The sequence below is a fragment of the Mixophyes fleayi genome, chromosome 2 (genome assembly GCF_038048845.1).
Source record: "Mixophyes fleayi isolate aMixFle1 chromosome 2, aMixFle1.hap1, whole genome shotgun sequence".
Classification (NCBI taxonomy): Eukaryota; Metazoa; Chordata; class Amphibia; order Anura; family Limnodynastidae; genus Mixophyes; species Mixophyes fleayi.
The window spans coordinates 39491833-39516312 of record NC_134403.1 but is presented as its reverse complement, the minus strand read 5'-3'; the positions used below and the strand labels follow the sequence as shown (position 1 = coordinate 39516312).

General features: G+C 38.3%; 1 protein-coding gene across 1 annotated transcript; it reads right to left on the bottom strand.

Moving 5' to 3' along the window:
* Positions 1-2411: 2411 nt before the first annotated feature.
* LOC142139801 (polyunsaturated fatty acid lipoxygenase ALOX15B-like) lies at positions 2412-24155 on the bottom strand. The gene is made up of 13 exons (XM_075197670.1): positions 24038-24155; positions 23602-23683; positions 20830-20952; positions 16783-16886; positions 16134-16306; positions 15830-15976; positions 14749-14952; positions 13915-14001; positions 13554-13723; positions 13147-13268; positions 12256-12356; positions 2829-2999; positions 2412-2593 (listed from the first exon to the last, which is right to left on the bottom strand). Exons 1-13 carry the CDS (start codon positions 24153-24155, stop codon positions 2414-2416), a joined length of 1782 nt encoding a protein of 593 aa, XP_075053771.1. The 3' UTR covers positions 2412-2413.
* Positions 24156-24480: the final 325 nt, after the last annotated feature.

Below are 24480 nucleotides of genomic sequence, written 5' to 3'. Positions count from 1 at the left end.
GCTCTAACAAAAGTTTTTAGAAAGAGGGCACTTACCAGACTTTCATTAGTTAAGAACTCTTTACTCTTATTTTTTATCTTCTAACGGATGTTCCAGTCCATAACAGACCTTTTCTCAAGACCACAAAAAAGTAAACAAAACAGTCACCAGCCTTACCCACCATATAAGTGTGCTACATGAAAAAACAGTCAATATTTAACATATGTGCAAAACAGAAAACTAATTTTCACCCCTTGCATTGTAACATGGTTTTGTCCAGGAGACTTAAATAAGAAACTTCTTAATTTAAGTTCCTTAATGAATGAGGCCCTAAGTTTCTAATTTAAGCAATGGTAAAGTATCCACAAAAAAACCATTGTTTTCATGTCATGCTACAATAAAATTACACTTAATACTACTTACATCTATTAACCATTTCCTTGCTAATCAACATATGATATGCTAGATGTTAACAAAGACATGTGTGTACTATTAGTAAATCATTTTAACCCTTGCCATTCAGAATATGTAAATACTAATCTTTATTTTTAACAGTGTCCTTTTCCTATCAATTCCAGATGTAACTAGGAAAGCTTCACTCTGTATAAATACATGAATATATATAAATAAATATATAAGAAATATATACACATACCATATAATTTGTCAAACTAGAATACTGCTTAGCCGCCATAAAGCAATTATCATAACCACAAATAAATAATTTCATGTCTTTTAAATATTACTTTTTGCGGATTTACACTTTCCATTCATTCTCAAGGTTTTGTTTATAGTATTTTTCTCTTTTTCTTCTTTGTATTTTAATTTTTACTTTTTTTTCTGGTATTGCCCTGTACTTATTTCTTATGATCAAGCTGGGCAATTTTAATATAAAAATAACTATTTATTTTACCACAACATACCTATCAATCTTTTTACATTTTGATGAAAACCAATCACAACCAGATTAGTTAACTCCACATTAATCCTCACATAAATTAACTGAATTTTTAAATGTTTGTGCCAGTTTCCTTATGATCTTCATTTATCCTATGCCTCAATGTAACAATTATATTATGTAAAAGTTAATACTCTCACCCTTAAAATAGAATTTCCCTGTGTTCACCAATATTCTTCTCTCAGGATGTGGCTGCACCTGTACTACCCGCAGTGCACCAAAACCAGATGACCTCTTCCTCTTTATCAGACGAGAAATGGGGTACTATTTTTTCCTTGATGAACGTTCTTGAGAGCCACTTTTATAGGTGCAATTTGAAGCGGAATTGACTTTGTGTTTCTCTGCTGTGTAGGGGAACCTCTTACTTTCTTTTTTCGGTCCCTTTAAGGAGCAAGGTTTTAGGGTAATCTTTCCACTTCTCCAAAGAGCCCTGTTACTGTACCCACCTCTGCACCTCCTGGCAAAAGCTGAAAATATATTTGGAACACTGGTCCTAATTATCACCTCCAACATAGTGACTGGGATGGTGGTAATCGTTAATACGATTACCACTATTTCAACAACCACTTCACCTGCAAAACAAAAACGAAAGTTTTAAAAAGTGATGGTAATATTTATAGGCTTACCTTTAAAAAGACTCTGATCACCACTGATGGACCCGAATGCCAACCGCAAGTGATATCGATTGAAGAGGTGTCCGACACTACTGTTTATCGCGAATTGTATTCATCTGAATTTAAAGTGGCAATGTCGGGTTAAGTGTTTAAACACTTAACCTGCGGGGGCCCGACATTGCCACTTTAAATTCAGTTTTATAAGGGCTGTCTTCTGAGTCCAAGATTTATATATTGCCATTTCAATTGCTCTTTTATGGTGTATGTTTTATATATGGAGATCAAATAATAAATGTCTATATTTTATAGAAATTTACAGACAGGTTTTTTTTAAATAATGTTTAGGAAAAGGAGACAGCATGAAAAATAGGTATACTACAAAGTCCAGAAATATTACAAACAGCAAACATATTCTCTTTTGTTTTCAGAAGCATTCTGAACACATTTCACGAAATGTTAATCCCATTTATCCACACACCAGATGACCCCCTCCCCTTTGTCAATGCCAATAGTTATAAATCAATATCAGAACACAAAGAGCAATTAGAGATTGTTTGAATTTTATTACAAAATGTGACATGCAGCGCGCTCAAAGAATAATGAATCTATATAGGGAAAAATATGAACATTTAATTTATATGACATGAACTACATCATTGATTGAAAAAAGCTCCACTTGACAACTTTTTAATCACAATACTGCAGAAAATTTCCAGCTAATCAAAAACTATCTGCTCCCTAAATCTTCATCATCAACCTTGATTTAAATTGCACCAGCAGATTCTGTAGCGCTTTACAATTGGGATACCTAGTCATATCCCAAAAGAAGGTACTCAGTGACGATCAGGACACCGACACAATGTTAGATAGAGACACTGTTCTCAATCACTCCGGGATTCAAGAAGGTATAAGGCAAAAACATGTTCGTGTTCCGTTCAGTAATGGACTTGGAAATTTCATCCAACTTGTTCTGGAAATCCTTTATGAACTTCTGTGGGACCTCCTCTGTAAAACGCACATCAGGGTAATCCCCTAAACGTCTCTGGAGAGCAATAAGGAATTTGATTAATGGAAGCTTTTTTAGCCATGATTTCTTTATGTATTGACTGAGTCCATTCATCAATACATTACAGAGCAGAGCTGCATGTACATGAATGGACAGCTTTATATATCATGATCTGCGCAAGAATTCTCTCTTACATATTCCCCAGACTAGAAACACAAAAGGAGCAGATCTGCTTATTGCTTTTATGTCCGTACAGGATTCTAGTACTCACCCGGTCTCTTGGCTCATTACTAAGCAGCCACACTGTGGTCATTCCAGTAGTAGTAGTGTTTACTTCTGGCAATGCATCCAGGATACTCTGGGGTGTGCTGACCCCTTTAACTGTGGGAGGGGGGGTTTTCATGGATGTGGGACCATTGGGCATCCAGGCATAGAAGTCAAACTGCAATACAAACATTGATCATCTGAAACATGTTCATATGCATGAATAATTTATCCACAAATGCATAATTATCTTCTCAATATTTTCCTAATTATACATCGGATATATACACATTGCCATAATACATTCGAAAGGAAGATCTAGCTCTTGAGTGTAAACGTAATATTTTGTATCTCTGAAACTAAATATATTTTCCACATGGACCAGTAAATATTGTCACAGGACCAGTAAATATTGTCACATGAAACACCCATGTGGTGTCTTTGCATAATATCAAATGTATGCTTACAACATGTGTGTATCAGTTGTTAGTTAAATGTCTCATCTGTCAATCATGCATAAAGCAAATGGAAATAGGGTGGGAAAAATGTGACAAGAGTTTGTGCAACACATACTGTAGTTATTGTGTTAGAAATCCTGTTTTTCAATGACTCGTATAGATGGTCTTAGTAATAAATCTTGATGTACAGCCTCAAACCCTCCAAATCAAGGATAAAATTAGATTTTATATTTACATTAAATTCTTTTCTTAGTCCATGGGGGACATTGGACCATGGGGTATAGAACCTCCTTCAGAACATGGACACTGGAAATAATTCTATCAATTAAATGCTCCACAGTCTTATACCTCCCCATCTTGCAGGGAAATCAGTTATTATACTAACCAAGTCCCACAGGACAGAACCAAAAAGAAACAATAAAGAGAGAGAGAGAAATTACTTCATCCCTGAAAAAGGAACATTTAACTTTGGTAAACTTCTTCCCAGGATATCTAGAGCTTAATTGGGTGGGCGCTCAGTGTTCATCATGGACTAAGAGAAAAGAATTTAGCGCAAGTTTAAAATCTAGTTCTCTCTATCAGCCACTGGGGGACACTGGACAATTGTGATGTATCAAAGCTACTCCCTTTGGGTGGGTACGCTCACAAACTAGTAGTGCGCAGCACCCTATACCTAAATCTAACGACCTTAGAATTGTAAAGGTATGTATAGAGCCCCATGTGGCAGCCAACCAAACTGCCCGGCCGAAGCCCTTGATGAGCCATCCACAAGGCGCTCACCGATTACACCAATAAAGCCAGCTGTGCCAATCTCTGCCATGACTGGCTTCACCAGTCTGGTGCCACAACTGCACATCGACTCCTTTCTATCATACCCTTTAAGGATGCAGGAATCATCGCCATTATAGGGAGCCAGTAATAATTCTAGAAGCCTATCGCAATAGAGAATTTGTATATCCCTGATGTTGACGTATGCCACTGTGGTGGAATTGTCCAATTGAATCTGCATGGGATTTCCACGTGATTGAAGGTAACCCTGAGCTAGAACGTTTAGCATCGCTCTTAATTCTAGAATACTTATCGTAAGCTTTGCAAGAACGGACAGTGAAAGGAGACAGCCTCTCAGCACTAGGGGAAAACATCTGTTGCCACAATTGTCCAAGTTTATATAGCCAGGGGATAGGCCCTGTTAATGCTGCCATCTCAACCTCCAGAAGACCAGCTTCCATCTGAGAGCCAATAGAAACACCCTATTAATCTGAGTATTTCCACCTAAACATAAGTGCTGAGTGTCCAGAGGATTATCCTGCTGAATGAATCTGTCTGATACCTTAACAGAAACAACTTTTGGAAAGAACACCTCCCACTGTCTTATACCAACACTGGAAGAAAATCACTGGGAACTGACAAAGTGATTTCTGAACCCTGTGCATTTACCGCTACACAAAAAGGCCTGAAACCAATCATCCTACGCTCTTGGCAGTTGTACCAGTAGTAACCCTTTCACTGTTCATCTGGCTAATAATCTTATCTAAGTCAACCCCAAATAGACATCACCGTAAAATACAAGGAATCCGGACTCCTTTTGACTCTGCATCTGGCTCCCAAGCATTGATAAAATTGTCTTGGCAAGCTGAGACCATCAAGAAGAACTTCTGGCCCACGGTTTTACCAGCATCTAGAGCTGTTTCCCCAGATATACTTATTCTTCCCAGATGTGTACCGCCAAGATCGCCATTACAGACCAATGCCACCCAGACAACAATCCTGCAAAGAGTTGCTCTGACCACTTTTCTTTGGTCCAGTTGACCCAGTTTTTGGTGCATTATTACTCTAAGCTTGTGTGGGTGTTGGTGTGTATGCGCTACTGGCACGGGTTACTCCACCTAGCAAAACTAGAAAATGATTTTAGCGCCAAAATGGGCCAGAGGATTCAAATAGGCGGCATCCATAGATGGCTGACTATTCTGTATGTAGAACCCACTGAGGAAGCCACTATATGTGGTGAAACCCATTTGGTACATACCTACACTACAAAAAGAGTTTGCCATTTAGTTTCTCTTTTTTAAAGCTTTCATTTATAATCTATTTATTCTCACTTTTATTTTTATTTCTATTTTTATTACTTTAGCATTTATTATTATTTTTCTATTTTTATGTTTATAGATTGTTATTTATTTGCATCTCTATATTGTTTTCTTCCTGTACTCATCCCCACCCATCTCCTTCAATTACTCTGTATCTATGTTAATAATTCTCCATATTACCTTTCACTTCTACCTACATTCATAACCCTGTCCAATCTATACTACTACCTACAATCTGGTTTATGGTTATTATCCCTACTATCTTCTTACTACTGTACTACTACCTACAATCTGGTTTATGGTTGTTATCCCTACTATCTTCTTACTCTCTTATTGTTAATTGTACAATCATTCCTGCTCCTGAAATCTATAATATATTTTACCCACTTATACCTACAGTACATTCTAATCTCTACTCCACTTACACTATAATTTTGATTCTATCCACATCCCTATCTCTACTTGCATTACTATGTCAATTTCTATCTGTATTACACAGATTCCTCCTGTTCTTCCTTCTATAACCCCTAAACCTTGCCTCCAGCCTCATATTTCCCTGCACCACACTCTTTTCCCTAGCTACATTACTCTTTTACACCACATTCCTGCACTATATCCCTTTCTACCGACAATACTACTCCCAATTCTATCCATTACTACACCACATTCTCCTTTCATCTCAATCTTCATTTCTATTACCTCTTACTTCCACCTCCAACAGATCCTGGACCACCATACCCGGTATGTCCATTTAAAGCAATTTTCCATACTTTATTTCATGTACACCATCTCTAACCCCTATTTCATTTTACTCCTACTTCCAAAATTATTTCACCCTCTAACCCATTCTCAATTTCGCTTACCTGCATCAAGACATCTTGATTCTTCATCGAGAACTACTGCCGCAGCTCAACGTTTCAAACATCATTCGGATACACAGAACCACATCACACAGACCACACCGACAAAAGCAGAGAAACCACACGACGACAACCCATTATGGCCCATACTCCACGGCTACCGAAAGTATGAGAAATACTTTTCTACTTTTTTCTAGTCTAGTTGACCCTATCTGAGGCTAAAATGGGTCACAGTAAAGCACCAGCCACTAGCTAACTAGTTTTAAGAATGGTCTCAAACATTCTTAAGGGCTGTGGTATTCATGGATAAGAATAGACATGACATTGGACAGTCACGCTATATAGACGACCCCCTAGGTGGAATTTCCCTTGTAACCTACTCTGGTAAGGGATAAAGTGTCTAAAATATGCATATAACCTAAACCTATGTAGTGTTTGGGTCCGTAACTAGCCCAGCAATTTTTTTTAATTGCGGTGAACAAGTACTGTTTTAACCATGCATATCGCCCAAACCGGCTCGCCTTTTGGAATTGCTAAGAGAAGCATTGGGTAATTGGCTGAAGATTCAGTGAAATCGAGGGAAGGACAGGTCCCTTCTCCTACAACCAGTGGAAGTGAAGCGAGCTACTAGGCAAATGCTGAATTAGACTGCGCTAGTGCCTTAGCCCAAGCCGGAGGTGATCCTAGCCAGCGCTTACGACATGTGGCCTCCTGCCAAAGGCATCCATGTCTGACTGTCCACTTGGTGATATCCTGATATTTTACATAACTATGACAAGTCACAGATGAAGCCCCGCCATCCTAGACCTCCCTTTATTTGGCCTGACAAGCAAGGAAGATAAACCACGGCAAATACAGAGTGCACAATATAGAAAGGGAGAACTAGGTATCAACAGACAGCAATAAACTCGTCAGTAAATTGTGCAAAAATATACTTCACAATCCCCAATACAATCCCACTCCAGCTAGAAGTAACTATCTTCTGCTGGGGAAACAGTCTAGATCAGACACTGCAGTTCAGCTCTCCTCTGATATTCAGTATATACTTGAAAGCAGTCAGGGGGGAGAGCAAATTATGCTACCTGTACCTTCCCCCCAGAACCCAGTATGCATAGACCTCTTTTTATCCAGCCTAAAAAGATAAAAGAGCAGGAAAAAAAGTACAGAGTACACAATATGGAAAAGTGAACCAGGTATCAAGAGACACAAATTAATTCATCAGATATAGAACAATCCCCAATTCAATCCCGCCCCCGGTAGAGGTGAATACCGGAGGTTGGCGAGACAGAGGAGAGTTGCCCTGCTGGCACAGTGTCTGATCTACATTATATTAATATTTATTATACACCTGGGACATACATCATTAAGATAAGCTAAAGTAATAAAATGGAGGTTTTTGTTACGGATGGAAGAGTAAAAGTCCTAAAGGTCCGATTTTTTCAGCGTATTAAAATCACGGCAAATCGCTGATGATAAACTCCCCCCCCCCCCGATTTTAGTGCAAAAGTTTCTGAAATGTATCAAGCTGCGATTTTTACCCCGATTTTCAAAATCGCTGGTCATCTCTGGTGATTTGCTGCGATGTCAAACACTCCTTTGGTCAGCAAACTCTCCTGTGTTGTCCCTATCTAGCTTTGAGATTAGTAAACCCATCACTGTTACATTGCCCTGTCTATAGAACCGGAGGTCCGAACAGCTGTCAAAACTGATAAAAATAAAGGTTTAAAAAAAAACAACAAACACATGGAGTCCCCCTCTAGTAACCCTAGTGCTGACAGCCTACTACTGGTTACATGAAAATCGTGGAAAAATTTTGTGTGGGGTCCCCCTGATTTCACATAACCAGCACTAGGCAAACCAGCCGGGTTGGTGGCACTATAACAGGGGGACACGCAGCAGGGGTTCCCTAGGGAGTGGGGTACGCCGAAAAAAATGAGCTGGCCCTCCCTCTAGAGACAACCGGCACAATGTTGAAAGCACTAGGGCTCTTCCTACACCCCTGGGTGGTGGGCGTAGGGTACTAAATGGCGATAAAAGTGTAAAACAATAAGTGAACGCCATTTTGTTTTGTGGAACTACAAATCCCAGCAAGTCAGGGTGCCCTAAACAGTGTGGGCATGCCGATACTTGTATAACTACAAGCACCAACATACCCATGGCAGCCAGGGTATGTTGGCACTTGGAGAACAAGTGCCAACATGCCCTGACACCTGAGCTTGCTGGGACCTGTAGTTCCACAAAAGAAAATGTTAAATAACCCTCATTAAAACCACATACATTAAAAATAATAAAACCCCAATAATGACACTAAACACCCTCATTTATACCACATATTTTTATTAAAAATAAATGCCCAGAATACTCACCACTGATGTTTTCATCTGTTGTCAGCAGCTTTTAATCCGAAAATAGAAATCTACAATGAACTATAGAAGAACTATAGAAGAGAAGACTCTTCTATATGAACTCTTAAATGAACTCTACAAATCTGTGTCGGGGGGAAGCCACATAGATTTTTAAATTGCAGACTGTCACCAGATGGGTTAAATGATACAATTGAATTCAATGATCGGTATTTGTAGGTAGAATATATAGATACACTGTTTTTGACGTCTTTTTGTAGGGTTTTTTGTGAAAATAAATCCTAGTTTTACATCTATTCAGTACATTTATTTCTCTATGAATAGAGTTCACCCATTGATGTAGGTTATTAGTTAGTTTTAGTTTATTTGTTGTAATTTGAAAAAAAAATATTGAGCTCTTTGAGGGGTTCTGGTTATATTAACATTAATATTTTTCTTTTTGTAGTCAAATATGAATATATCAGTATGTCTGTGCTTTTATGCATTATACATATGTATGGACATGTGTATGTATTTAATTGAACTATATAGCTATATATTTACTCAATTAGTTATCTCATATATGTGAGAAGTCAGATCTTGCTAAATCCCCCTTTTTTCTGCATGTTGAAAGTTTTTCGGCATGTTAAATTTAATTTTATCATTAAAAGTTATGGATTTTATTGTTTTACAATGTCTAAGAATGTGTATTTGTAAAATATTACAAGAGTTAATTCTCTGGATGTTGGTCAAGTGTCCTCAGAAGTCTCATTTAACATTCATTGATTCACCAATCACAAGATGTGCTCAAGCTTTATATAGTTGGATACTATAGAGATGACTGCATTGCTTTGAGAAAGTCTGTTGTGATCAGATGAAATGTGTCAGAGAGCCCTCTATCCTTTATAGAAGATCCGACAGACCATACTTCCGTTATCTACAGTGTTTACTTGCAACAATAGGTACTTGTCGTTCAGGAACTATTAAGCTACTCAGTGCATTGAATGGTCTTTTCTAGCTGACCATTTTTTTTTGATAGTTAGTAGAATAAATGTTGACTAATGTTGACAACGAAATATATAAAGATTTTCAGAAGATGAGGACCAGATTTCTGGTGGCACAACACAACAGATAATACTATGAGAACAGCATTGATTGTGATCTTGGGAGTTCAAGTTCCATCTAGGTTGATTTTAGCGGGGTTCTATTTTTTTGTGATTAAGATAAATGTTGGGTAATTTTTTATATAACTATAAAGCAATTGTTACTAGTAAAGATACATTTAATAGCTTGATATGCAAGTGATAATGTTTGACATTTGTCTTTACAAGTTTATATAAACTTCAAACCTGTTTTCCATGGTCATATCTTTTCGGAAATTTTAATTAACTTTTAATTATAATGTTATACACATTTAATATAAAACAAGAAAGGGTTTATAGAATTCAGGTAAAAAATGCTCATATTGTTGTTATTATGGTATATTGTTTTTTCTTGTTTTTTTGCCAACATGATGCAAATAGGTTTTAATTAGAGATGTTCACTGACCCCCGTGTTCTGGTTTTGGCAAAATCGCCCTCATGTGTTTTGGGGGGGTTTTTGGATCTGTATTTATTAAAAAAAAAATTGCTAAAAATCACATAATTTTGCTCTATTTTTGTTCCTATTATTAATCTCATAACACTAATTTCAAGTAATTTGCAGTCACTTTTGACCCACCTCACAGGTCACAATATTATTTTCATACACTTTCAAACAAAGACTGTAGATTTAGAAGACCAAGCCTGCCAGCCCTAGTATTTGTATTTCAGCAACGGCAATTAACAATGGAGCTCTCTTGAATGTCACTGTAGACTAAGAACACTGCTACCCCCTCCTCTTTCTATTCTACATATGACGCTGCCCAACTGCTCTACAGACTGTGCTACCCCTTCTGTGTCCCTCTGTGAAATGGCGCTAGATCACCATGGAGGGCGGTACTTATAGAATCCAAAACTTCGGAGATCTGACAATGTTTTAACTTGTTTTCAATTCCGAGAGTGCGCGAAAGTGGCTAGGAATTGAAAACGAAAGTGGCTTAATGCAATGTGTTGCTGTATTTCACCTCTGAAGAAATTAATGTGCAGGTGATGAAATGCATCAGGATAAATCTCCATGCTGTTCCACTAAATTGGAAGTTAAATCTATTTTCAGTCATTTCAATGACTGATTGGGACCCATTAGTGATCTTGGAGATTACAAAATCAAATGAGTTCTTAAGCTTCATCATTTTTCAAAGCTATTGGAACAGCGTAATTACAGCTTACACTTGTGTGTTTTTATTATGTTTAGCTTACATTCAGATATTTTTTTATATGTGTGTTATATGTGCATTTTTAAGACACTTTTTTATCCATTTAGATGTGATACTGTTTATATTATAAAGAAATTCTATTTAATATACCTTTTCAGCATCATGTGCGGCATGGTTATATTTTGACCAGTTGCAGCGCTGTAATAATTTTTTTCTTTGTTTATAATTTGCCTTGCTTAGGTGGGGCCTAACACCCCATATTACAGCTGTGCTACTGATCAAATGTAATAATTTATATTTTATCACTATACTCATATATATATATATATATATATATTCATTTTATCATCCAATTACACCTATGGTGCGCCAGTTAAATATTTTTCTTTGCTGTAAATTATACTGCTTGTACCTGCACCTCCCCCCAGGACTTGGTAGTTATAGTCCTCTCTTTTTCCAATCTGAAAAGAAAAAGCGCAGCAAAAAGGCAGATACAAAGTACACAATATTGAAACGTGAACAAGGTATCAGTAAACAATAAAACTCACCAGAATTTGAGCACAAATCACATAATTCCAATGCAATCCCACTCTAGCTAGCAGTATTTACCTGCTGCTATAGACAGAGCAGAGTATAGCTAATGGCACAATGATTTTCACTACATAGCGGAAATCAGTCAAGGAGGGGAGTGCAATGATTCTGCTTGGGCCTGCACCCCCCCTTAGGACTTAATAGTCATAGACCTCTCTTTATCCAACATTATAAGAAAAAGAGTAGGTAAAGAGGCAGCAGAGTTGCTGCAAAGTGACTGGTTTAGACTGGTCTTCAGAACACAGCTGAAATCAGTCAGGGAGGAGGTGAATAATATAGTACAGGGGTCTACACCTCCCCCCAAGACCCAGCACATCAGCAGCCAGCATCCTAGAGGACACCCCCTTGTGCTACGGCTGTGCCTAGTGAAGGCCCACCGGATCCTGCTTCCCAAGTGGAGCCCTGGCTCTACAGTGCGGTTGCTTGGCAGGCTCCAGGCCCCACCAAAAGCGGACCACATTTTTAACATCCCCTTCCGGTTCCAGGAAGGAGAACCTACCTTGCCGCTCTCCCGGTGTGGTCTGGTTCCCAGCAAGACTATCTACTCTAGGTGAATAAAAGAAACAGGCAGCCCAGAAAAGAAGACCCTGTAATGAGGGCACTCTAAAAAGCTGATTTCCCTGCAGGATAGGGAGGTAGAGAGAGAATTTAATTGTTAGAATTATTTAGAGTGCTCATGTCCTAAAGGAGGCTCTATACCCCATGGTCCAGTGTCTCCCAGTGGATGACAAAGAAAATAGGAAAGACTCACTCTGCATAGTAGGTTTATAACCTTGTATGTTGTGATGCTTTATGTCACTCACCTGACCACTGTTGACAGCTGCGTGTTGAGCAGAACAAGTGAAGATAACCATGGTCAGGAACTTGATCAGAGAAGACTTGGTCTCCAAAGACGATGGCATTCCTATCAGAGGGAATAGTCCATTAATAAACTAGACCTCACCAACACTCTACAGGATGATCTAAAATGTGATTTGATGCAACAAGGAATCTTGGAAAATTCAAATGTATGTAACATAATTACCATATACAGAGAATTTTAATATCAGCATGCAATCTTAGTGCTGCTAGAGTCAAGCTATATGTTATTCAATTTGTCTCAGAGCTTTTTAAAGGCCAGGAAAGCATTGCCTTGAAAACTCTATATATTAAAGTCAGCCACACACAAGCTGATCCCCTTGGTCTGAATGCTAGTATCAATGTCCAAAGTGACTGTACATGTAGGTAATTGCAAAACATTGACCTGTTAGTACAGCCAAGAGATGATCATATACAAGCTGATACTCACCTTCAAACCAGTTTAAATAGTATTTGTGAAAGAACATATTGAGTTAGATATTCTCTCAATAACTGTGTGCTCCCTCAGTAGTAGAAATGTACTAAATATCGCATTTGAATTTATATTTTATGATTATATAATAAAAGCTAAATTTGAATTTATAATTTGTGCAGGTCGGTCTTTTACTCTGTTGACTAGAACCATAATGTAAATGCCGACATGTTAATATCCCAAGAGTGCCCCATTCAAATAGGTGATCTTCCTTTTTCCATTACCATACTAGACAAATTGAGTATGAGGCCAGCATACGTTTTGGAGAAGGGGATGAGGATGGAAAGAAATCAAACAGTCAGACTGACCAGTGTGCTTTGCAACTCAGTTTAACTAAATACAGTACAAAGTTCTTAATTCTTACCTGAAGATTTATATGACAAGAAACCTTCTTCAAAGATCTCTGCCACCCAAGCCTGAAGTTCAGGGTCTGCACTGACCACTGCATCACTCTCATAGTAGTAATGAATTATGTTGGACACAAAGCTGAGTGGAGAAATCAAGAAATATTGAGGTACAAAGAATTGAATTTCAAGTATGGAGAGTATACATGGGCTAGAAAGGGGTCTGGGATTATAGATGTCTGGAACCCCCCTTATAAGACATCTTTGAGAAATTGCTATGTGTTGGTTGCTCTATAGCGTTTTTATGCTGTATGAAAACTTATAAATAAACCAGTTTGAGGATTTTTAAAGATGGAAATGAGGTCATCTCCCTCTGGTTGAGTAGTTGGGACAGGCCAATGTTCTGCAAATCTATTTCCATCTCTACCTCTCCACAGCCAGCCAGATCTTCATCCCATCATCCCTATACAGGTAATTGGGAACGGACTCCATTCCTCTTGTCTGGATGTCTTCAGGGAGACAGAGGCTGCTGTAAGTGACCCCATCCATTGCTCTTTTCAGCAGTATTGCAATACCTCCATTTCCAGTCACCACAGCCTGGAGAAAAGTGGACTATGTGTTAGATATGTTTTCTGCAATTTTGCATTTTGTAATTTCCTGACAATCATTTATACACCGCTGTACTGTAAATGCTGAAATTATAGGATCAAGTCAAAACAAAGCACTAAACAGATTATAGCTGGCATTGGAATGAAGACTGTGTAACCTTTGTATAGTCAGGGTCTCACCTGATCAAAGAGGCCTCCGGGACCAATGAGCTGAGTTCTGGCAAGGACGTTGATTTCCAGGGTGAAGCGAAGATGTGGAGTAATAAGCTGGGGGGAGAAAGATATACTGCTTATAGACACATCTATTCTAGGCCATAATGAGGGCCTGATGAAATTCATTTTACATGCAGAAAATATAAAGCCCTTCAAATCTGCTTCAATTAGTAATTTGTGCCTTAGAATCAGCAGCTCAAAAATGATAGCCTATTAAGAAAGTGAAAACAAGTCCGTAAAAGTCCTGCATTGGTGTTTACAATTCTGGCATATATTGGAATGGCTGATGTCAAAATATTTAATCAAGTCTTAGACAAATGGTCATGGTAGTTTGTGAGAGGCATGATCATAGCACCATTTCATTTTGTCCCATCAGAAAGCACAATGACTACACCCTTACTTAAGATTAGGACAATCTCATCTGATGCTTTGTAGGGCATAAAACTGTCTTATTGAACATTTCAACAAATCAAACCAAAGTCTACAATATTAAAATATAAATACAGATTTTATGCTGTCAGGCAGTGGATGATATTTGTATTTTGCTCTTCCAGATTAAACAATCCAATTCGCCATATGAACGACAACATGGAAAATTTAAAGTCCTTGGAAACAAGATTAGTAATATTTAGAAATGCTAAATGATGACATATGCCTTGGTAACTAAATAGTTAGCATCCACATATGTTCCCAACATTAAGCCACAATGAAGGTCTTCATGTGGTTGGCCCCATAGCTCATTTATTGAAACTCTGCAGTGAACTAAACTCTCTTCAGGACAATGGTTTAAACAGGTTTCACCTTGTGCACTGGATGGCCCATTGGAAGTTGCCTGGTGGTTGCAATGTTAAAGACCTCAGCAAAGAGATGAGTGCGGAGAAGGTGAGTGTCCACTTCATGCACTTGGAAGTCAGAACTGCGCACCCAGATCTTGGCCAGTAACCAGTCAGATTCAGAGTCATTGGGTAGAAAAATTGGATTGTTCTCTCCTGGGGTTTGCATCAACTGTAAGAGAAAGCACATCTAGATCCACATATCCTTTATCATCTACGTATCCTATACCATGTGGTTTAGAAGCGATCAGTGCATCTTCACTGCATGTGCAGCTATGCTAAAATTTGTGAAAAAGCCCTTTGTACTGCAGAGAAATTTGCATGTGTTTAACCATAAAGCAGCTGAATATATTAAAATGTTAGGAAATCTTAGTTGTGAAAAAGAACGTGTATCCAAGTAATACTTCAACTGATGTTTCTTAGGATATTTCTAAATGAGTCCATTACCAGTTGGTCAACAGGTGGGGAAACCACAAATTAATTTTTGCTCAAGTAAACATTGTTCTAATTTTAGAGCAGGGTCTTCTGATTTGGGTTAGGAGAATGAGCCAGGAGGCGCACAATCTGTTTGACCTACCAACTGGGGTCTGAATCTGTTTTTTGATATCTATCTGCTGTAAAGAATTTATTTTTAGCTCCTTCATACCTTTCACAAATCATTTTTCCATGTTCAATGACATACAGGTGCCAAGACTTACTGGGAACAAAAGGTATGCAGTGTCCCACATTGTATACAGTTATCAGCATGGTGATATACTAAAACATCACTATGCTTTAAAGACGACATATAATGTGCAGAACTCATTTGAAGCAACTGGTACCCTGAAGTTTATGGCCATACCAGCAAACATGTTCCAATTACTGGATTACTGATCTACAGGACTGGGGAAAACTGGAGCCATGAAAGTTTATGTTGTCTATTGTCCTGTATCTAGATTATTATATTGGACACCATACTAGATATTTCAAAGAACAGAATTCTGAATCATTTTTCATTCAATTTGTTTTTACCAGTTACAGTAAATAGACATTACAAAATTGAAACTTGCCTGGATGGCTATAGGGACGAGTTGATCTTGATGATTTTTCCATAGTAGACACATAGGGGCAGCAATGTATTGTTGTTTTCCATTAATGGAGTTGTTGGCTGGGATCCCATGAAGAAATTTGTAATCTGCCAGAAAGATGTTGCCATTCTGCAAGACATAGGCAGATTATTGAAAAATATATGGGTCATAAAGCATAAGTTTGAATTAACTATGCACTAAAGGAATAAATGGGAGAGTCAACAAGTTTCAAAGTCATTTGCATTCAATAACCACCACTGGTCATCACTTGCCATACAAAACCCACCTCTAGTTCTTTGTGAAGGTTGGTGGATGTCCCCAGAGATGCAGCCACCATAACATCACTAACTGGAAAGTTTTCAGGGATTTTGAAGCATTTTTTGATTAGCATAGGGTTTATTCCATTCAGAAATTGGCTACCAAAGAAGTAATCCTCTTTCCATATCTCAGCCACCACATCTAGGGAAAAAAGACACGATGTCTAGAAGCATTATACTGTGTGAAAGGTGGAGCTACCTGGATTTTTACTGTGCACAATACAGATCATTTCACAAGATTGTACAACAACATGGGGGATAAGATTCTAATGTTATGAGAAACTTCTAATAATGACTCAAAAGTAAATCGCACAAACCTTCATTAACAAGTCAGTTGTTCCTAGTCTCAGTAGTGTATGATTACCATATCAAACTAAACAAACATTATATTTTCTACAGATAATTTTATATTAGTCATTACAGGAAAGTAGTTTGGAGTTTAGACCTTTGTAGGCTGACATGTAAGGAAATCTCTTTTCATGTAGAATTAGGTGAGTGTTACCAGAACAGATAAATGGCATAGTTCAAAGAGTAACAAAGCTCATTTTGCATGAGATGTTTTTGTGGTAAAATTCTGCTTTATAGAAGTAGTTCTGGAAAGAAAAAATAAAAACATACCTGAATGATCTGACTGTCTGAGGCAAAACACCAATTTAATATCTTCAAGATTAGACCATGAATCCTGATTGTCTGTGAATCCTTTTAACTTCATTTCAAGTCCTCTGTGAGAGTAAGTAGGATAAAGGTGTCAAACAACCATATGCACAGTACTGACAACTGCCTGGACTAAGTCTATTACTCCAACATCTAATAGCTAAGTTGAAAGAGAAATAACCACATCAATGCTCAGGATGGAAACTAGTATGTTCAAATAAGAAGATAAAGATCACTGCTGTGGTTTTATTTTGTGGGGGGGGTCAAGAAGTTAATTAATTTCAAGTCTTCCTTTCCTGAATAAAATATTAGGATAACTTGGCTGACTGACCAAGAGGTACTTCATCTTCTACAGGTTCATCATCATGATCATCATTTATTTGCAAAGCACCATAAAACTCTGCAGCACCGGACTGTCAGTTACAAATCTTTCAAAATACAATTGCACATATATCTAGAGGTAAATGGTAATGCTGACAAATTAGGAGCTAGAAGGACTCACAGGGGACCCAGAACTGTAGCTGGTTGAAAAATATAGTAGTATCAGTTGGGGGGGTAGGATAGGCTATAATTAAGAGGGGGGTTTTGAGAGATCACGTTAAATATTGAAAGTTGGGGGTGGAGTTCTGTCAGGTAGGATAGGGATCTTCATAAGTGAGGAGCAGCATGGCAGAAGTCTTGGAGGTGGTAGTTAGAGGTGGTTTCCAGAGAGGAGAAGAGGCATAGGTCAGATGCAGGTCAAAGAGGCAGAGGTGTAGTATATCTCATGATGTCAGTGGTATATGAGGGGAGGAGTTGGTGGCATTTGAGGATGAATGGGAGTATTTTAAATTGAATTCTGGAGGAATGGGAAGCCAGTATATGGTTTAGCAGAGTGTTGCAGCAGATGTAGAGTGACAGTAGAGAAAGATCAGTCTCGTCTCAGTGTTTAGGATGGTTTGTAGAGGTAAAAGACGAATAGAAGTGGTTGTAGTAGTCAAGGCGGGAGATAAGGAGATATTGGATATGGGTTTGGGATCGTCCTGAATGAGCGAGGAATATTCTGGCTATGTTTAGAAGGTAGGAAGTGAACCAGGAGATAACAGTGCTGTGAAGGCCAAGGTAGTGAAGGGTTTCAAGGAGATGAGGACAGAGGTTAAGTATTGGGGGCAAGGTGTGGAGGAGTTGGGTGGAAATGGGATTGAAAGGACAGGTTGAGAGGGAAGAGGAATCAAGGAATATTAAATAGATTTTCTTCAGTAATAAGCGAGAAAGAACTGAGGGTGAGTAGCTGAATGGAAGAGAAGTTGGGTATAGGGTGATAAATCTGATGAGATGATTTTGTTACAGATGGTGTTGATTTGTAGTAAGTAGCAAAATCATGAGCAGTAAGAGAAGAAGTAGAGAATGGTGAGGTGGGCAGAGAAGCAAGTTGATGGCAGCAAACAGATGGTGGTGTTGGATTAACCTGGTGGATATTAAGGATCTAAAGTAAAGTAAGAGAGACGGTGGTATACTAAGAAGACAGGAAACATTTGTAATGCAGGAAGTCTGCAATAGAGTGAGTTTTTCTCCAATCACTCTTGGTTGTACTAGAGCACTCGGTTTGGAGTGCCAGAGTTAGAGTTTGGATTTGCAACTGTGAATGTTGTGTAGTAGAATGGCACTGCAGCATAGGGCAGAACAGGTTAGATATAGGATAGATGAATAGTTCAAGTGAGGCTGAGAAGAGAATCAGGTCAATGCCATTTAGATTTTGCACTGTGCGCATGGATTGCAGGAGGCAAGGTGAGGTAAAAGGAAATGAGGTGGTGATCAGAAAGCAGGAAGGCAAATTTTGAGAAGCTGGAGATGGGAGAACAGGTCTAGTAAGTGTACATCATGATGGATGGGAGATGATATCCATTGGGAGAGGTAGCAGGATGAACTAAGCGAGAGGAGTTTGGAGGTGGCAGTGCCAGTAAAGTTGTTCATATGGATGTTGAAATAGAATAAGAATGGGTAGGTCAGAACAAAGGATGTAAGAAAGCCGGGTGGAAATGTTGTCAAGGAATTCAGAATGAGAACCTGAGGGTGATAGATAACAGCAGCATAGAGGTGGAGTGGGGAGAAGAGGTCACAAGAAACAAAAATAAAAGAGCATGCATTTTTATTGTTTGCAAACAGTTCAGTAGGGAGTGTCCAGGCAGTGCATATGGTAGATGCATGAGGATAACGGAACAGGAGAGTGTTAGATGTCCTCCTTGAGCAGTATTTCCAGGTAGAAGGTTGTTCCCCTCATTACCCCATAATATATATATATATATACACACACACACACACACACATATATATACACACACATATACAAGCGCACACATATACGTACACACACACTACTGAGAATCTAAAAGAAGAAGATATAGGGGTAAATGTATCAACCTGCTGCGAAGACACCGAACTCGTGGGAGTTCAAGAAACCGGAGGTTGATACATTTACCCCATACTATTTATAAGGGGCAATCCTAACATAAGCGATACAGATCAATAGACATTTAGGTCTATAAATAATTCCAGATTATGGGCCTGTCATAGATCTCTCTATTTTGTTATCAAGGACAAAAAGATACATAAAATATACTAAGCAGAGACAAAATCTAACTTTTATTTTGTAATTTGCGAGTGTTCATAGGGCATAAATTCAAATATGGACCTAAAAGGTGAGTAACATGGAAATTATATGGGATTGAACCCAAAACAACAATTATTAGTGGATAGACAGATGTACTGTTATCAATGTTACAGTTCAAAGTGCATTATTCTCCAGGGTTCGAAAACTAATACTTATATTAAGTGCCTCAAAAAAGTTACATTTAATCACAACAATGGAGCTTGTATTCCTATCATGGTTGGGTCCAATTCCATATAATTCCCATATTACTCACTTTTTAGGTTCATATTTGAAATTATACCCTACGAACACGCACTTATTTTAAAATTAGAATATTTCTCTTTTTAACATTGCAACATTTTATGGGTACAAAATAAGTTACTTTTTTTTCTTTATAGTGTTTTACGTATATTTTTGTCCTTAATGGCGACATATAGAATTCTATGACCGTCTCTGATTTGGGGGGGATCATAATCTGGAACTATTTACAGACATAAATTTCTATTGATCTGTATTCCTTATGGTATGAGTGCCCCTCAAAAATAATATTTCCCCTTCTTTTCCAGTACTTTACATAGGGATCAATAATCCTGGCCATTATCTCTGTTAGCACTTCAAAATTAATGATATCCATGTACAAATATACTTTTTTCATGAGTATTTGCAACGTTAAATCCTAAAATTCTACCTCGTACGGTTTCTGCACTTGTGTACTGATCAGCAGACTTTGAAAGCTCAGTTATGTCTGCACACAACATATAAAAATAGATTAGAACCTTGATACACCCCAGGTAACCACCCCAGGGGCACACGCAGGGGGTGTTTCTGGGTCTCCAGAAACCCCTCCGCTAAAGTGCCCCTACATAGCGGCACTGTACTATATAGCAGCCGCGGCGCTGTCAATGAAGCGTCCGCAGCGGTGCTGTATACAATCCTATAAAAATCCTGCATGCGCCGCTGCTCACAGAGGTAGAAGCTTACTGATAAATAGTAATAAGAGCATACTTGCCAACTCTCCCGGAATGTCTGGGAGACTCTTGGATTCCAGGTGAGTCTCCCGGACTCCTGTGATTGTATGGCAGTCTCCTTCATCTGTCCACTTCCTAGTGAAGTGGACAGAAATAGGTCCAAAATGCAGCGATTCTCCTGGAATTGCGGCATTTGGCCCCACTCCCACTGTAAAATGACGCGTTTTCATCATTACGTCATGGTCCAAAACTATGCAATTTTTCGGGTCCCGCCTCCTTTCAAGCCCACCTCCCCCCGGCAGCTCCCGGACACCAACTAGAAAAAGTTGGCAAGTATGAATAAGAGTCAGGGTTGGTATTCAGGGGTCATTACAGTTGTATGACTACTGTAGTCTTCTCAGACTAGATACATACGTGGATATCATAGTGTAGCCAAAGCTGGTCCGTTTTAGGAAGGAGAACTGGTCATTAGGTGGCAGATCCGTAGCCTTTTCTGCATCGATGCAGTGAGGGGCACCTTCTGCATAAAATTTCCACCTGCAGGACACAAAGTAAGTATATGCTATAGAATACATTCATATAATCCAATCAAAAATGCATTTATTGATTCACAGACCTTCTGTTTATATTTAGAAACAAAAGATGAGAATTATATATATATTTTCTATATCTATGAAGTGTGGAATTCCACTACACTACTACTTCTTGCTGGGTGTGATACATATGTACAAGAGTTACATGACCTACAATTATATGGTCGATGCTATAATATAGATAGGATTGCAAAGTCGACAATGATGACAACACTATTATTAGGTTGAAAATTCAAATGTAGACAGTACTTTTTGGTTGACAATAATATCCCTAACACTAACCATATAATACTGTCGACATTTGAACTGTTGACCTAATAATACTGTTGACCATGTGAATTGTTGACCTTATAATGTTGACACTTGTATTGTCGAACTAATGTTGTCAACTTTCCTAATGTCGACCAAATTAAAGTCTAGCTGTCGACCACATAAACGCTTACTTCAGTTGGTAGCATGGTAAATAATTTTTTCAGCAGCTGCCGCAATGATCTACATGCAGTTACTGATGCCAAAACTGTCCAGAAACTTTATGGGCCATAGGCACCATCTTCTGCAATGACCTCAGAATTTTTAAGAGATTCTGAACAACCAAATTGTGTGCAAAGCATGCTACCATCCCTATGAAACATTATGCCAGAGCACTTGCTGATAGATGAAGGTGGGCTGCACCCAGGAGAAAATTGCTGGGAGACAGACCACAGAAAAAAATATTTTTAACATTAGACAGCATGCATCATGGAAAGTGTAGAGGCAGTAATCAGTACTCATTAGACAGACTGCAGGTGGTGTATGGAATATTGGCTATCTTCATTTTTTTGTACAAATCACCACAGTCATCAGATTTTTTTTCCCTTAATCCTTACACCAAGGGCTGATGTTTTCTTTGAGATTGACAAACAGTTTGGATTTTGAGCACCCTTTGTTACACTTTGCTCCTGCATGACCTTTTTACTAGTAGAGGCCGAAAAATTACTACTACTGCTGGTACTGGTATGCTAGTTCCAAAGTAGCATTCTCAATTTATTTGTCTTAATAATCATCATTACTTATACTCACATTTCCAAATGGTTGAGACATTTGAGAAGAAGGCTGCTCTATAATTACAGTTTTAGAATCTGATATCAGACTCACATATAACACTCATGGATACCTTTAGACTCTCCTCAGGATTCTGTGAGTGCCCAAGTTGTTCTTCAGCCTGAGTGTTCATTTCATGTATTGCTATGGCTGTTTTGGAGATGACAGACATGCATTCTGAGTGAAGGTGGTTCAGGGGAAGTTATGGAAGATGCATGACTGTGTTGGGCACGCTTTTTCAATTGGCATTCTAGTATGTGTGTCAGAAGTAACAGGACCCCTACTAGCAAAATCTGGGCATAGTCAGTCTTTTTTGCCACTGTGAGTGGTATAGGGAGTGTTAGCCATTTCCATTTTCTTTAAAAACAAGAAATATATTTGTGCTGCTCACAGTCATACAGCACCCTACTTTTTCTGCACTAAATAGTTCAGATGTCTATACCATATATACTATAATATACTATTACAACAACCAGTAGCCACTGCTTGTCTACTCTTCCCTCTCTCACACACACAATTGATCAGCAGACAATTCCAGCAGACTGATCTCTAAATAAACTCTACATTTTTGCAATAAAATCACAGCTATTGCAATATCAATTGCCTCTTTCACCCTGTCCAAGCGGTTTTTTTTTTGAGCACAGAGTTGCAGCAAACCTCTAACTCACATGCTATCACTTCTAAAATGGGGGCTATATTTAGAAGATATTGATCCAACTCATGAGAACTGTAATTTTACCAGAAATGGTATTTTGCCTTGATTTCAAATCAGAGTATGGTACTCAAGACCGAGTGATGGCTTAATCGACTCGGAAACCCAAAATTTGGACCTGTCAGGTATCTCAGAATCCGACCGCTTATCTCTGATATAGATATATATATATATATATATATATATATATATAGATATATGAGATTCACTGAAATTTTGTAGATGTTTTGAAAATTGGTGAACAAGTAATATATGCTACAGCTCATGCTGATTAATCAGATTGTGTCATTTATCCAGCGTAGTTCAGAAATTGAAAGCAAACACATGATTAGTTGGAATAAAGCACCAGTTTACATGCTTGGATGGAGATATATAAATATATATCTAATATATATAAGCCTAGCGGCGTGTGTTAGTGAGTGTGTGGAAAAAACTATTCTCAGAAAGGGCTCATCCAATTGACCTGAAATTTGGTATACTGACATTATTTGACAAAAAAAATGAGAATAGTAAAGTCAGTTAACTTCCATCATCCCCCCTTCTTCCCCCGTGGGAGGGGTGGTAAAGGCTAAATTAAACGAGTTCAGGGGTCAAACTCATTTTTCTGAGGTAATTTTACCTCATGAACACACATTAAAAAGGACGCTTATATATACATATATACTGTAGCATATATTACTTATTCACCAATTTTAAAAAAATCTAAAAATGTAAGTGAATCTCCTCTCCCCTGGAAGACAAGACATTTTCCCATAGGCAGCAAGTATACAAGACATTACTTCATGTACATTGGTCACTCACTTGTGTGTTTCTCTCTCCTTCTCCAGTTCTACTTGCCGTTGTTGCTGAAGAATAGGATTAGTTTTCCCAGTTAATATAATTCCTGAAAGAGAGAGTTTGTCATGATACCACCAACAACCATCAGTACAGTTTTTATTGTAATTAAGTAAATGTGACATGATACATGGGTAACTAGTGATTGATATTAAAGTCTAACATGAGTAAACCATCTCATTCAGTACAAGATGGTCCCCACATGTAAACCTTCACAATTATAGTGTGACATGTACCATTCTACATAGAGCCAGTCTTCTCAGCTCCAATATCTAGTCCTGTGCACTAACATTCAACTGGAGAGACTTATATTAGTGATTTTATGATGCATTTATTAAATGCAAGTATAAGTTGGGTAAGAGTTCCTATCTGTATCCAAGTCCTGCAATAAATTCCAACTCACCCTTCCCCTCTGGGATCTCCACAGTAGTAAAGGCAGGGATCCACCGATAGAAAGGGAACTGGTAGAGTTGACCATTGGGGCAGGTCACCTCAACATACAGGCAGTACCAGGCATCCATATTAAATTTCTTGTAGTGCTCTGTTGACAGCCGAATCAACAGGAGCTCTCCCAGATCTTCCTCAATGTTAACATCAAAGTCAGTTACCTTGAAAAGCAGAGTAGAGCCTTAAAAATCTTGGCATGGAATATGTCTAGAATTCTCATTAGGATAGACCATGAGTGTCCCATTTATACAAGGAGATGTGAAGTTTTTTCCAATAGAGTTCAGGGACTTTGTGGACATAGACAAGTATATAACAATGGTAATGGCATTTTTCTAGAAAATTGCATATTTTGCAGACTTCTTGATTTATATGTTTAACATGTAAATATCAGGGTAATCC

Excerpts from the sequence above, each read along its gene's own strand:
- LOC142139801 (XM_075197670.1), bottom strand. The coding sequence starts at position 24,155 with ATGGATGCCTGGTACTGCCTGTATGTTGAGGTGACCTGCCCCAATGGT. Across the intron at positions 16,307-16,782 it reads CAGACAGTCAGATCATTCAG|ATGTGGTGGCTGAGATATGG; the intron begins GTATGTTTTTAT and ends TTTTTTCCCTAG. Across the intron at positions 14,953-15,829 it reads TCGTCCCTATAGCCATCCAG|TTGATGCAAACCCCAGGAGA; the intron begins GCAAGTTTCAAT and ends TTTCTCTTACAG.